Source organism: Ahaetulla prasina, chromosome 2 (assembly GCF_028640845.1).
Source record: "Ahaetulla prasina isolate Xishuangbanna chromosome 2, ASM2864084v1, whole genome shotgun sequence".
Classification (NCBI taxonomy): domain Eukaryota; kingdom Metazoa; phylum Chordata; class Lepidosauria; order Squamata; family Colubridae; genus Ahaetulla; species Ahaetulla prasina.
The window spans coordinates 218907918-218923236 of record NC_080540.1 but is presented as its reverse complement, the minus strand read 5'-3'; the positions used below and the strand labels follow the sequence as shown (position 1 = coordinate 218923236).

Sequence of the window (15319 nt, the reverse complement as noted above, 5' to 3'; positions counted from 1 at the left end):
TGTGGGCCCATTCACTAACTGGGTCAGGTCCAAGGCTGCCATGGAGGCCATGAACTCCCGAGCTGTCGACGATGTCTCACCTACCGACAGCAAGTTGAAATCCCCCATGACCATAAGCCTGGGGGTATCAACTGCTGACTCGGCTATCATATCGAGCAGCTCAGGCAGGGCTGCTGTCACGTGGCAGGGAGCCAGGTACGTGATCAGTAAGCCCACCTGTAACCCTTGGCCCCACTGCACAAAGAGTGACTCACAACCGGCTGTCTGCGGGACAGTGACCTCCCTCAGCTCCAGACTCTCGTTTATAATAACTGCTACCCCCCCACCCCTGCCTTGAACCCTCGGCTGATGAAATGCTCCGAAACCCGGTGGACACATTTCAATGAGGGGAACTCCCCCTTCTGTGCCCAACCAGGTCTCTGTAATGCCCATCAGGTCCGCACCCCCCTCTTGTGTCAGATCTGAAATGAGGGGGGCCTTATGAACTATGGACCTGGCATTGCACAGCATCATTGGTACTCAACTGCTTTGAAACTCATTGAATTGGATACTCAATTGATTTTGATGTGAAAATTTTGTCCTGATACTCATTGTTTGTTTGGTACTCGATGCAAAAGCTAGAACATTTTTCCTTATGGGAAAAATGTGTTTGGTATTCATCATTTTTGGTACTCATCGTACCTCCTGGAACCAATTAACGATGAGTACTGAGGTAGCACTGTATTGATATATGGCTTTGTCCATTTTTAAGTGTCAGGGGATTTCTAATTTAATGAAGACTGAGATGAACTGATGAAACAGGCAGGCAAAATGAGGAAAATGTTCATCCTTGGGAATGAAGTGATGGGTCCATGAAGTCTAACTTTTCATTCAGACATCTGGAAACATTGATCTGATCTCCTGCTGGTTCTGCACTGAGTATCCAACCGAGCACTACTCTTTGCTATTCCTTTTGGCAAGTTTTCCTATGCTACCTTTCATTTTTTACATGCAACAGAAAAATTATTAGCTGTGGTAACTGAGAATGAGCCAGAGAGTCAACATTTAGCTCAGAGGTATCCAAGCCATGGCTGGCTGTAGAATTCTGGGAGTTGAAGTTCTCAAGACTTAAAGTTGCCAAGATTGGATACCCTTCATTTAGATAGAACTCTTTATTATCAGCTGGAAATTCTCTCTCTGACTTGGTTGCAGCAATATAGACTGAACAGGCCTGTTGCCTCAATTCTCTCAGTCTGGATTTTCTTACGATTGTTCAGTTCGCCTTAAATTTATAGTCATCCAATGCAATGCGGGGGCTTATACAAATGTTCTTTACCAAATAAGCAAATAAAATGTTTCCAATGTTGGTGTTTTCTTCAAAAAAGATGAAGAGTTAATTAAAATTTAAAAATATGCTTAGAATATTAACACAATACTTTTGTCAGTTTGAAATAGCCCAACCACCCGTGTTTTATAAATACATTTTTATGTTGTTCTGTAATAGGAGGTGCTGACGGCTTAAGACGACCCCTAAGGCAGCAACAAATGGTAACACTCAACATTTGTCCAGCTTGTTTGCTGCACTATGCAGGACAGATGCTGGCTGAAGGGCTTCATCTAAGAGAGATCTAAAATTTATCTGCCTATGTTTTCAAAACAGAGAGCCTGGTGTAGAATTTATAACATTCACCTTGTGGTCCAATCTATGAAATACAAGTAATCCTCAACTTACAACCATTTAATGAGCATTCAGACAATGACACTGAGAAAAAAAAAAGAAAATTATGACCAGTTGTCACACTTATGACTGTTGCTTCATCCCTACAGTCACATGATCAAACTTTGGGTGTTTGGCAACCGGAATGTATTTACGACGGTTACAATATCCCAGGATCCGGGAATTGTCACTTGCAACCTTTTTAATGGAGCTTCTGACAAGCAAAGTCAATGAAGGGAAGCCGGATTCACTTAACAACTTCAGTGGTTTGCTTAACGGCAAAAAGGTCGTCAAACGGGGCACCGCTCAATTAACAACTGTCTTGCTTAACAATTGAAATTTTAGGCTCAATTTGGTTGTAACTGTATTCATGTGTTTCATTTTGGAAAACGAGGCCTGTTGTTTTTTTCACACTGAAGTAAATGATATGGATCACCTCATCAAATCTCACAGGCTAATCCAGAAAACTCTTCACTTATTTCGCCAGTTCTAATGTCAGGTTTGTAAACACTGGCTTTAATTCTGGTTCAAACCTTGCAAAGCTTTTCCTTCCCATCAGCCACCAAGTTATCTGAAGTGATGGGCAGAGTCCAGTACTCAATTAAAAAATGTATTCTAAATAATTCCTAACTAGGAGAAATTTTATGAAGGGAGAACAGAAACATCCACTCAGTTTTAGCTCTGTCTCCCTGTGATGTGATATATATACACGATACATTATACACTCTCAGTCATAATATGGTCAAACCTAGCATGACATACAATTCTAGACCATAAGGTTATAATAGATTTTTTTAAAAATAAATTTTATTAATTTTCTATTAATTACATTTCTTGGTGCTTAATAAACATCGTGTTGTCTAGGTATTTAATTACAATACAGATTCCACCTCTTTTTTCCAACCACAAGTAAAATAAATTCCATGTTTGATAATATTCTGTGTCTTCTTTCTGTTTGATTTTCAATGTAAGTCTATCCATTTCTGGACAGTCTAGTATCTTCTTAATTATCTCTTCATCTTGCAGTGTTTCTTCATCTTTCCAATATTGTGCAAAGATAATCCTCGCTGCTATTAAGATATGTATTACAAAATACATACTTTTCTTCAAATTCTTCACATTTTTCTGATATTATTCCTAATAAAACCAGTTCAGGTTTAAAATCTACAAGTTTCTCTATTTTCTTTTCTAGCTATCTGTGTATTTTTGCCCCCATTTTTTTTTTTAGCACAAGTCCACCACATATGATAAAATGTGCCTGTCTTTTGATTACATTTCCAAGATTTGCTAGACATATTTTTCAGTGGTGGGTTGCCCTCGGTTCGGACCGGTTCTTGCAAACCAGTAGTAAAATCGGAGGGGGGGGGGAGGCTCCACCCACCGACCCCGATGACATCATGAACCTTCTGCACATGCGCAGAAGCAAGCGTGCGCGATCCTGCTGTGAATTGGTAGTAAAGGTAAGTAGAACCCACCCCTGATATTTTTAAACATTTTAGCTAACCTAGCAGGTGATAAGTGCCATCTATAAAACATTATAGTTTATAATAGATTATAATAGTTAAGCAGTGCCTTAATACCACTTTGTACCCATGGTCTGTTTGGCCTCCTGGGTAGTTGTCATTTAGCAACTGCCTCATTTAGTGACCATTTGCAGTTATGACAGTGATGAAAAAATAATTTTATGAGCAATCCTTGTATTTAGAATACAGACCTTTTCCAGGTCTGTAAAGAAAAAAAAAAGCTGAAGTAAGACTATAGGCAGATTCACTTAGTGACCACTTTGCTTAATAACCAAATTGCTAGTCCCAAATGCTCTTGCTAAAGAAAGATTGAGGGGTCCTTAGTGCTCTCTGAGCTTGCTTGTTTTCTTGCAGACATTATCTTAACTGAGAGAGCACCAAGGACCCCTCATTTCAACCATGAGCTACAAATATTCTCTTTTAAAGAAGGACTATCTGTTCTTATTTTAATAGCGCTACATGTTATTTTTAATAGCGCTGTGTGTTATTTGAATCTGAACTAGGATTATCTTAATATTAACTTCTGTTATGGCAGGCCTGTCAAACTCGCGGCCTATGGGCCGGATGTATCACGCTTGGCCATGCCCACTCCTGGTTTAGCGAAGGGGGGGAAAGGCCCGATATGTCATGTGACACTGCCATGACAACGAGAGTTTGACATCCCTGCCTTATGAACTTTGACTCTAAAGAAACAGGAAAAAAGCAGATAGGTAATAAATGAAGAAAGTCCAAAAAACATGGCTGATTGTGGCTTATGTTATTTGGGATGACAGGAATGGGTTTTTTAAAAAAAAAAAATACTTCTTGTCCTGGCACATCTCCATATTTGAAATTTATCAATTTATCAGATTGCAAATATGTTTCTGTCACTTTTTGATAAGATCTGAGCTGCAAGTGTTTTGTAATACGAATCCCACTAACAGATAGTATTTTCATTTTACAAGCCATTTACGTCCTAGATCTTTTATGAATGTTTTGATTTCAGAACAATTGTCTGTGTAAGAAACAGGCAAAATTTCAAGTTGATTATTCTTTTACGATGGAAAGACTGTGTCATCCTGCATTTATTATCTTGAGTGGAAGATATGCGCTCTTTCGGCTTATACAATTTGGCTCTGTATCCGTGTAATGGAAAAAGTGACCAACTTCATTCTGCGTGACCATTGATTATTGCTGTATTTAAAGTGTAGCTAACATTTCTTATTATTTATGAATAGTTATATATTATTATTTTTTTGTATTCCTTGCTCTTATTTTTTTCTATCTGTGAAATGTTGAAATCCATCTGAATTAAATAAAAACTACCGTACTTCTAAATATTTATTTCACTCTTACATTTTTTTTTAAGTGTCTCTTTTTTGTTTTAGGGTGGGTTTTTGGGGGGGCCTCTCATTATTATTTATTTGTTAAATGTGCCCATCTCCCCTGTAAGTGATTTCTCATTATGCCCGTTATTAATTTTTAGCAGGCGCAATTAGCATGACATAGGATAATGGAATTGGTTCACATCCTAAACATGCTTTTATCATTTTACTCTTTAATTCACTGATGTAAGAAGGGGCAGAAGTTTTAATTAACAGTTTTGTTTCCTATCTTATTTGTCAAGATGAATCTTCAGGGTAAGAGGAAACATGTAGTTCCTGAAAAACATATATCAACTGCACCCTCTAAGAACTGTGGGGTAGATTCCATCTTACAATTATTAACTAGACTGCATTGGTTATAAAGTCTGCTTCCTTTTACAGTAGGTGTATTAAAGCAGTCTGAACAAATCTAAATAAACACTGCTAAACAAATTCTAAGATGGAAAGTCAAATTGCCTTACTCAACTCATGGGAATGTATTGCTTCCCCCCCACCCCCATTTAAGGACCTTAAGAAATTCACTGTGTAGTTTTCTTTCTGGATGTTTCCTTGAGCACACCTTGGCTACTTAGCACAAGCAAATTACAAGGAAAGTGTAGCTTTCTCACAGATTCAACAAACTTCACTTATCACACTTCTACCCCCTTAACACACTGAAAACCTTGAAGTTAAATATTTACATAGAACTAAGGCTTGTGTTTATCTGTTTCTACTCCATTGAGCTTTTACAATCTTGCAGTGCTGTCTAAGATCAGGATTCCCTGTTTAGTCTAAGGGCCTTTCAGCATGAATGCCCCCCACCCCAAACAGTAAATGAGCATTCATTTCTTATTTCACACAGATGCTGCACATCGGGATTTGCCAGAAGTTTGTGCTTCTACTTTGAGGTTATGTCAGGATCAGAAACAGGAGATCGATTGGAATCTTTTGGGACCATTGACAAAAATCCACTGTCTTCTTGTTGGGCTCATTAACTTTTGAGTCCAACTACAGGTAGTCCTTGACTTACAACAGTTCATTTAGTGACTGAAGTTACAACAGCACTGAAAAAAGTGACTCATGACTGTTTTTTTACACTTATTACCATTGCGGTATCCCTCGTGGTCACATGATTCAGATGTTTGGTAATTGGTTCATATTTATGACAGTTGCAGCATTCTGGAGTCATGTGATTCCCTTTTGTGATCGTCTGACAGGCAAAGTCAATGGAGAACCCGGATTCACTTGAAACCGTATTACCAACTTAACAACTGCAGTGATTCACTTAACAAGTATGGCAAGAAAAGTCGTAAAATGGAGCTAAACTCATTAACAAATGTTTCACTTAACAACAGAAATTTTGAGTACAATCGTAGCCGTAAGTCAGGGACAATCTGTAATCAGTTCAGTACGCGTCTTTGCTTTATTCCTGTCTACTAAGAGTGGCACAGTGGTTAGAATGCAGTACTGCAGGCTACTCCTGCTGACTGCCGGCTACCTATAATTTGGCAGATCAGATCTTACCAGGCTCATGCTTGACTCAGCCTTCCATCCTTCAGAGGTGGGTAAAATGAGGACCCAGATTGTTGGGGGCAATATGCTGATTCTGTAAACCGCTTAGAGAAGGCTGTAAAGCACTGTGAGGCAGTATATAAGTCTATTATATGCTATATATACTATACTATACTACTACAATTCTCTTTCAGCCAATTCTGATGCCAACTTGTTAACCAACCTTCAATGTTTATTTTGTCATCTGATTGTTATAGTTCTGCTTTTTAAGAAAAGATTTCATAACATGGCTGATGGGCCAGTAACACCATCCAGAGTTTGGGTGGCTTTGGTCATATTGAGGTCATCTCTAAGTTATCCTTTGTGACAAGGATCTTAATTTCCTCCTTTCTTTATTAATGCCATTGGACTTTGAGAAATTTGCAATTGTTCATTCACTTGATATCCAACATTGACAAAGAAGAAAATAGTTAGATCACCTGAAAAAAAAACCAAACCAAGAAGCTGCCTCAGCCTTTGACCTGCCAATATTCAAATCAATTAACCTGCTGAAACTAAAAAACTTTGGGCTTGGCCAGTGCTTAGATGGGACACTGGGAAGTACAGATATACTGGCTTGAATTCTCTAATGGAGGATAGGTGGGAAAGACATACAGGTAAACCTCGATTTATGACCACAATTGAGCCCAAAATTTCTGTTGCTGAGACATTTGTTAAGTGAGTTTTGTCCTATTTTACGAACTTTTTTTGTTAAGTGAGTCACTGCAGCTGTTAAGTTAGCAACACAAATGCAAATATTTCCATTAATGACTCTCTCTCTCTCTCCCTCTCCCCACCCCCCTCACAAACACATAAGGAAAGAAATTCCATATTATTTCTATCATCCTCTTCTAGTTTCCCTGGCCACTATACAAAAATTCTTATGTTAGGGCTTACAATTATTGGTGGGCTTAGAAGGAGGAAGAGAAGGAGGTTAAATCTCTTCATGAAATGGGTGCTCTCATGCTAAGGCCAGACTTGAACTTCCAGCTTCTGCAGATGCCTCCTGGGTAGGATTTACCCAGCTCTATGCACCTTTTAATAGGCTTCTTTTCAAACAGAGCTTTTGATAATGATGCTAATGAAGAATTAATGTGTAACGGAGACTTCCCTCCCTCCCTCTCCATACAAACGAGTTGAAACCAAAGCTTTGAGGGGAGATTACTTGCCTCCCAGACAGGGAAAAATAATTGGTCACCTTGGTTAAGATTGCTTTTCTTCTCATGCTTCAAACTTGCCATATCCTAGTCTCCATCAATTTTTTTTTAATATAGACCCCCCCAAAAAACAAAAACATTTAGTCATGCACACGATTCCTGCCACAAAGTTTAATATGGTGCAAAATAGTATTTCGGGGAATTTAGTCAATGCTCATTCTCTCACATTGCAAAGAGGGTAGGGTACTTTGTTTTTCTGAAGGATGACTGGATGATGCTAGCCAAGTCTAATAGTTTCCCTCCACTGCTCAGAAACTAAGCCATCTTGCCGCCCCTCCCTCTCCATTCAGAGCAGACCACCCACCCAGATAGGAATACACAAACCACATGGGTTAGGAATGTCTGCTCAGCGCCCAAATCAATATCAGCATCACAACCTTATTACTTGAAGAGCCTGGCTTTTAGCACAACTCATTTCTTTCCTCTTTTTTTTTTATATTTTAATTTTCAGCCCCCTACCCCACCCCATAGTGCATACATGATTCCCCCTCCAAAAGAGGGGAGAAGGGAGAGAGAAAACATCCAGTGAGAAATCCTTTTTAAAAGGAATAATGTCAAAGGAAATGTACCCATCCTTCCTTCTCGTTAGGAGAGACATCTTGCTTTCTAACATCTGGATGGGAACCTGCAGTTGACATCTTAATCACGTGGATCCGGAGTTACATTCTTCCCATCCTATTAGAGAAAATTGTCATTTGTACCACAGAAAGGGAAAGTGTGGTATATTAAAGAGCCATAGTATTGTTGCCAAATTAAAAACACAGACGGAAGCCCCATCAGAATTGTTCTATTCTTGCAATTATTTGAGAAATGAATGCCATACCTTTCTAGTTTGTAAACCTACTGTTGCTTATGTCTTATAACATGCAAATTCAAACTTATATATCTTTACTCAGAACTAGGTTTAACAAGGTTCCTATCACAAGATGCTCTCAGATATTAGGATCAATTTTCCCATTCCATTCAAATCCCTATCATTCTTCACCATTGGGCATCTCAGCTAGGGTCCTGGGAATTGGCTTAGTCTGGAAGGCACATGTTGTCTTTATTATTCCCTGAAGTCTCCTTGATTTGTCAATCGATATGCTACAGATAACACATTACAAGTAGTCCTCGACTTATAACAGTTCATTTAGTGACTGTTCGAAGTTAAAATGGCACTGGAAAAAAGTGACATGATCGTTTTTCACATTTTTGAGCATCGCAGCATCCTTCATGAGCCTGAAATCAAAATTCAGACACTTGGCAACCGGCAAGTATTCATGATGGTTGCAGTGTCCTGGGGTCATGTGAATACCTTATACAACCTTTTGACAAGCAAAGTTAATGAGGAAACCAGATTCAGTTAACAACCATGATATTAACTTAACAACTGCAGTGATTCACTTAACAATTGAGCAAGGCTAGTGATAACAGAGAATGTTCTTCAGAAACTTGAGGCTGAGGGAGCTGGAATGAAGGAAACAACATGGCCATTTTATTTTATTTTGGCTGGAATCCAAGTATGTTTTTCTCTATCCAGACTCTTATCACATTTTCCACTACAACTCCAACCCAAGCCCAGGGTGAAGATATATAACTGAGTATCAAGGCAGGAAACTTCTCCCTGATCTAATGGATAGCTCATGCGGCCACTGAACAGGACAGGAGAAAACTGAACTCTGTGGCTGAGCAGGAAAAATTATTTCGGCTTTTAGCCAGTTTAACAAGGAGTGAACTGAATTGGCTAAACAGAATTCTTGAAAAACAAAAAAAGGCACAACATAATCAACTTCAGTGTAAAATTTCAGGCAAAGGATGTTCCAATATGACACATTTCTCTGTAGCATTCATTTTCTTACCATGCTGTTAAATCATTTGAATTAATTATCTACCTCAGACCAATGCTGAAAGAGGCATTCTTCAAAACACTTGGCAAAGGACAAGTTAGTGTTTGGATTTACAATGTATGGATTGTACTTCTGAAGGATGTTTGCAAAGGGCTGTAATGTATACTATGTAAATATACTGTAATTACACCTCAAAGGACTCACCCCTTTATGACCTGTATATAAGATCTTTATGTCTTGATATTACCAAAGTTCTGCACAATTGCAATTCCACTCCCAATAACTAATTATTATTGTAATAATGTGGTGGTAATATAGGTAGCTTCGATGCTACATAGATGAATATTACATTTTGCCTTGGATGTCTCCAGACTGATGCTTTTCAGATGTGGAATTTTGGGAATTTCCATCCCAATTCATGTGAAGGGTACTATTAAATTTGAGACTCTAAGCCATGAACACAATAGCCACCCCTACTCTATCAACTCGGGTTCCACAGCTTGACTTGACAATCGAGATTGCGTATTCATAACCTTGTGAAAAAATATATTATTTTCATTAGAAAAGGTCAAAAAAGGATGAGGGAAAAATAGTGGTTTTTAATACAGATTCTGAGCTCTGGTTCAGATGAAACACTACAAGACTATAATGTAGTTGTCATAAAGTTAAACCTTGTGCTACTGTATATCCTTTTACCAATCCTAAAAGATCAATCTTCCAGGCAGCTGAGACTGAATTCTTTGTCAGAAAATAGGACTATTTTAAATTAATTGAAAAAGAATTTATTTTGTTTCAGCATACAAAATAACTAAAGTAAATTGTTTTTTTAAAAAAGGACACCACTTACCAGCTCTTATTCTACCAGAATTTTGTGGAAAACACTCTTCACTTTCAATACACAAATGCAGCTGAAATGTGTTTATTCCATCCTCATTCTCATCAAACTAGAGAACTAACATTTTATAAGGATGACTGATGAGCTACATGCAAGTCAGAGTTAAGAGTCTACTGTAATTTCAGTAATATTCCCTTTACATAGTTAACCCCTCCACCCCCACAAATTCTGTACATCAGCTACTATTTTTTTGTGGCTCAAAGGACTTATTTTGCCTTTTTAAAAACAAAGAAAAAACACATGTCCAGTATATAGTCAAAGTTATGTTGGCCTTTGCTCCTTCCAACAATCTCTCAAGAGTTTTTGCCACAAAATTTAGTTAGAAAAGTCAACATTGACCCCTTCCCCAAAGCACACATTTTGTGCTCAATTGAAATGAATTGTGTTGAATGTGCACTGTTAAAAAAAGTTGAAAGACAGCCTTTAGATTTTCAAACATTTCATATAAAAATGCTAACAAAAATGTAAAAAACCCCACTCAAACATCTCCCGCCACGCTCTAAGATCACATCATACGCCTGATGTCAAAAGATTTCAAAAACCTCCCATCCCAACAATTGCACATTTAACAGTTGGACTTAAAAAAGAACATAACACTTCAAGTATGTTTCATGCCAATCATCAATAAGAGTCATAACATTACTGAAGAAAAGTACACTTGTTCTTTTGAAAGCCTAAGTTAGACTTCCGTAGTTTAGGTCAAATATTTTAATTTAAAAATAATTAAAAAAAACCCACATTCACACACATACATACACATACACAAAAGGAAACAATTTCTTTGGACTTAAAGAAACAACGTTAAGAATTCCCATTTGATTATGAAGAAATAACCTTACTACGAACTTAATTTTTCATACTGCAACATACTGTGCACATACAACAAGGAAATCCATTAGATATTTCTGCAGGATGATTCTGTAGCAACAGATGACAATCTGGTAACTAAGCAGCAATTGGATGTACAACAGCCTTTCAAGCACAGCTTATTTTGAAAAGGCTAACAAATCCTTCAGATCCAAAAGTAGTCCTTAAGCAACATCTTCTATCAGGATATCACTTGAAATCCCTACTTTAATGGCTTCAGTAAGAGAAGGCCTCTTTTCTGCTCTCTTTCTTTAAATGGAGTTTTACTTTGTTTTATGAAATCACTTTTGTATTAAAAAATACTTCTGAAAATTAGGGCAGCAATGTTTAGTAGATAATTTCATTAACGAAAGATGTTTCTATTAGATGGCTATTTTTTAAAAAAACAACAACACATTATTTTACCATTAAAATGGTATGACAGATAACATTTTGGAAAAAGTCCAATCATCTGAAAAAAATGGAAGGAATACAAGTTCTCAGGTGGTCCCTATACCAATACATACACAAATGTATATATTTTTTTTAAAAAAAAGAAAGGATGGGGTGGGGGAGTGGTTTAGAACTCATTTATTCACATCCAAACATAGTATGTATTAATTATGCAATTGAAATTAATCTGATTAACCAGATAATTTATTTAATTGAGTTAAGAGCCCTATTACAACTGAATGTGAGGTATGGAACAAGTAATGAAATTTAGAAATAATTTCCAGCATATTAGCCATAAATAGTTCCAAATCAAGGACTTTCTATACTATGAAAACTGAATTCCTCTTATGGCAAACATCTCCTTGTAATGTTATATTTGTTTCTAATATAACCTTAAAACAGATGATGAAATGTTGACAGGAAAGCAATTCTGTATTGGGATAGCATATTAGTACATTTGTGTTTTTTTCCTTAATAAAAGTTCTATTAATTTACTGACTATAGTCTAGGAAGTAGGTCAGAATCCTGTTTTTTGTTGTTACATATTGTCCAAAATGAACATGTTAATTATAACCTGGATAATCCTGCTACAATAGACTGAGCGTTTTTGTTTTTTTTTTAAAAAAGATGGATAGGAGACTTTTCTGCCTTTCCCAACAACCAGTATCTTATTTTGAGGAACCATAGAAATTGAAACCAAACAATGCAGGGGGTTTTCACACCGTATTAGCAAAAGGTCAAGACAAAGTGGCATCAAAGCAAGAGTAAGGTCAGAAGGCCCGTGATGGTGGTGTGCTGGATCCAAGGAGCATCCGTGAGACACAGGACATTGTCGCGTCTGGTAGTGTCATTCCCTCAAGGACGTTAGAGTATGCATATGCAGTAATAAATAGATCAGTTATGTAATAAGGCAGTGTGTTGAACATGCATTTATCTTGTGGCCTGGAGTACCACAGAGAGAGACACATGATACCATACACATTCATTGTTTTTTTTTTTCAAGGCTATCCAGGCTAACTCTTCCAGAGCATTTCCTTGGTGAGAAGAGCAATTCGCTGAGGCTTGTCATTTTTCTTCTCCTTTATCAAGAGATGATGAACTGGCTTTAACAAAAAAAAAAAAAAATAAAGCTGAAGAGAGCTGTTGGGGTTTTTGCACCATGGCTGCATCGTTCTGAATGTTTTAATTTTTTTTTTCAGATTAAAAAAAAACAACCAAGCAGTTTTTAATGCAACCACAACTGATGTCCTCAGGATGCTCCAGATGTTTCCAGGTAACTCTGTAATTTTCTAACTGTGGTTTTGTCCAGTGAGCAAAGGTCAAAGTCAAAGGTAGTGTTTGTGATGTGAAAATGTCCCGTTTCTTCTATAAGATTTACAATCTGTCATTCAAAAACAAAAGAAAAGGTTAAATTTAAACGCGTCTGATCATCTCATCTGTAAGATTTTCAGATAAAATTTAGCACTCACTTGTTTCTTTGTCCATGCGCCTGAACATGATATGTGAATACATGAACAATAGCCTCATGTTTGTTATAACATTTCTTAGTTTTTTGTTTTGTTTTGTTTATCTCTCTTAAATCAGGCAGAATGCTTTAAATATTTGTAGACTGCTACAGATCTTTCCAGGCAAGTATCCTACAAATTGGAGAAATGAAGTACCAAACTGAACAGCAATTCTGAGTTATGATTCTGCTTGATTTGGTTATTTACTGACATGAAAATGTCTCGCTTATAATGTACTTTACTATGAACTACTCAACCCTTTTCTGAACTGGTGTCCTTCAAATGTGTTGGAGAAGACAATTATAATAAAATATATTGTATCAGGTGGCTTTAGCATTCTTAAGTTTCATTTAGAGGCCCTTTCTCTCTCTTCTGTTCAAGAACTTTTTAACTGAGATGAAACCAACCTAGATTTTTGCATCTTGTACATGCAAAGCACATGCTCTGCCTCTGAATTAGAACTATTCCCAATAATCTTATACAGCTTAATTCACGATTGCCATATATGAATGTATAAGGCAGTGTGAAACTATATTGTGAAATATATTGTGTCAATCATTATATCCAAGCAGGCAGCCATACTATAAATAAAATAAAAGCACAGGTAGCCCTTGACTTACAACAGTTCATTTAGTGACAGTTTGAAATGACAACGGCACAGTGATTTATGATACATTTTTCACACAACCATTGCAGCAGCCCCATGGTTGTATGATCAAACTTCAGATGCTTGGCAAATTGAGTCATATTTATGATGTCCTGGGGTCACGTGGATCACATTTTGTGACCTTCTGACAAGTAAAATTAACAGGGAAGCTGGATTCACTTAACTGTGTTACTAACTTAACAACTGCAGTGATTCACTTAACAGCTGCGTCCAGAAAGGTTGTAAAATGGGGCAAAATTCACTTAACCTGTCTCACTTAGAAACATAATTTTTGGCTGAATTGTGGTCATAAGTCAAGGACTACCTGTATATGCTTTTGATACTTAAGGAATAGCAAAACCTTAAAACATTTTGGACTGAAAGACATAGAAATATTAAGAGCTGTACTGTTAAGCGAGCAAGAAGAAAGCAATTCTGGTGAGATAGCCCAACTGAATAGTCTGAAACTCTGTAGTATTAAGTCTATATATTTCCACCCAAGTAGTTCCAGATCAGCAAGAGCTAATGAAAGGTTTAACCAGTCCACAATGTGAAACATACAACATTACTAAAAATTAAATGTCAACCTGCTGAGAAGCACCACGTTTAAAGTAGACGTTCATTTATTTCTGCCACACTGGTTTATATAGTAACTTTGGCTCCAACGTTCCACAGCTTGTGTCGAAGTAATGAGTTGGGAATGTAATTCTAAAATACGCTTCATTTAACCTTAGCTAATAAACCAGCCCAGGAAGATTTCTAGAAAAAACTTTCAGAAGTATTTTTTTTTTAAGAATGATCTATATTTGATATGCCTTCCTGTGATACTCTGCCAAAACAGGGCTTTCCATTAACTTCCTTGATAATAAATTTAAGAAATTCAAAAGCTGTTAGGAAGTGTTAACAGATGCATTTTTAAGAAATGCAATACTCTTTAGAGGGATGAGAAATGAAACTTTGTTTTGGTTTGATTACTATCTATCCTTTTTAAGCTCCTAAATAAAAGCAGCATGAATACTGGAATCCTGCTCTTCATAATTATAGTCCCAGTATTACAACTGAGTGGGATGAATATTCACTTTTAATAAAGGTGTAGCTCAAGAATATAGCCAGAAAACCTGAGGGCTTTTTCTGACCATCTGCCAAAGGAAACCAGGTTTTTATATTCTTAACCTATTAAGAAATATTTGGCGGAAAAATAAGATAACAGCTGGCAAGATTATCAGTTTTAAAATCACATTAAAAGTAATACAGCTGAAGATGTAGGATGCAAAGTCCAAGAGAGTTTTATTTGCTTTTGATGAAATAAACTACACTTTGTTGTTTAATATAATATATAGTTCTGGTTTCCTATTAATTTCACTGCAGTCAACCTGGGAGCAACAGTGTAAATGCTTCTACAACAGAATATATATAGCAGGACTGGTATTAGCATTTTAGATAATAATGATTTTCTTTAAGTGTTTAAGAATAGGAAAAATTTTCTGGTAAATCTAAATGTAAAGCCAGTTTGGTCTAGTGGTTAAGGCATCAGGCTAGAAACCAGGAAACCATGAATTCTAGTCAACTGGGTAATCTTGGGCCTGACGCTATTTCTCAGCCCAATTCACCTCACAGGGTTGTTGTCGTGGGGAAAATAGAAGGAGGAAGGTGATTAGATATATTTGCTACCTTCAGTTATTTGTAAAAATAATAAAGATAGGATAAAAATAAAGATAAAGGTTTCCCCTGTCCAATCATGTCCGACTCTAGGGGCAGTGCTCATTTCTGTTTCGTAGCTAAGGGAGCCAATATTGTTCAAAGACATTTTCTATA

General features: G+C 37.0%; 1 protein-coding gene across 2 annotated transcripts in view; it reads right to left on the bottom strand.

Annotated features, from left to right (window-relative positions):
* Nucleotides 1–9918: 9918 nt before the first annotated feature.
* Nucleotides 9919–15319, bottom strand: part of MLLT3 (MLLT3 super elongation complex subunit) — a 151815-nt gene continuing 146414 nt past the window's right edge. For both annotated transcript variants that reach the window (XM_058171411.1, XM_058171413.1), the window contains exon 12: nt 9919–12734. In XM_058171411.1, the coding sequence (XP_058027394.1) occupies nt 12603–12734 (132 nt within the window). In that variant the 3' untranslated portion in view covers nt 9919–12602. The remainder of the gene's footprint in view (nt 12735–15319) is intronic.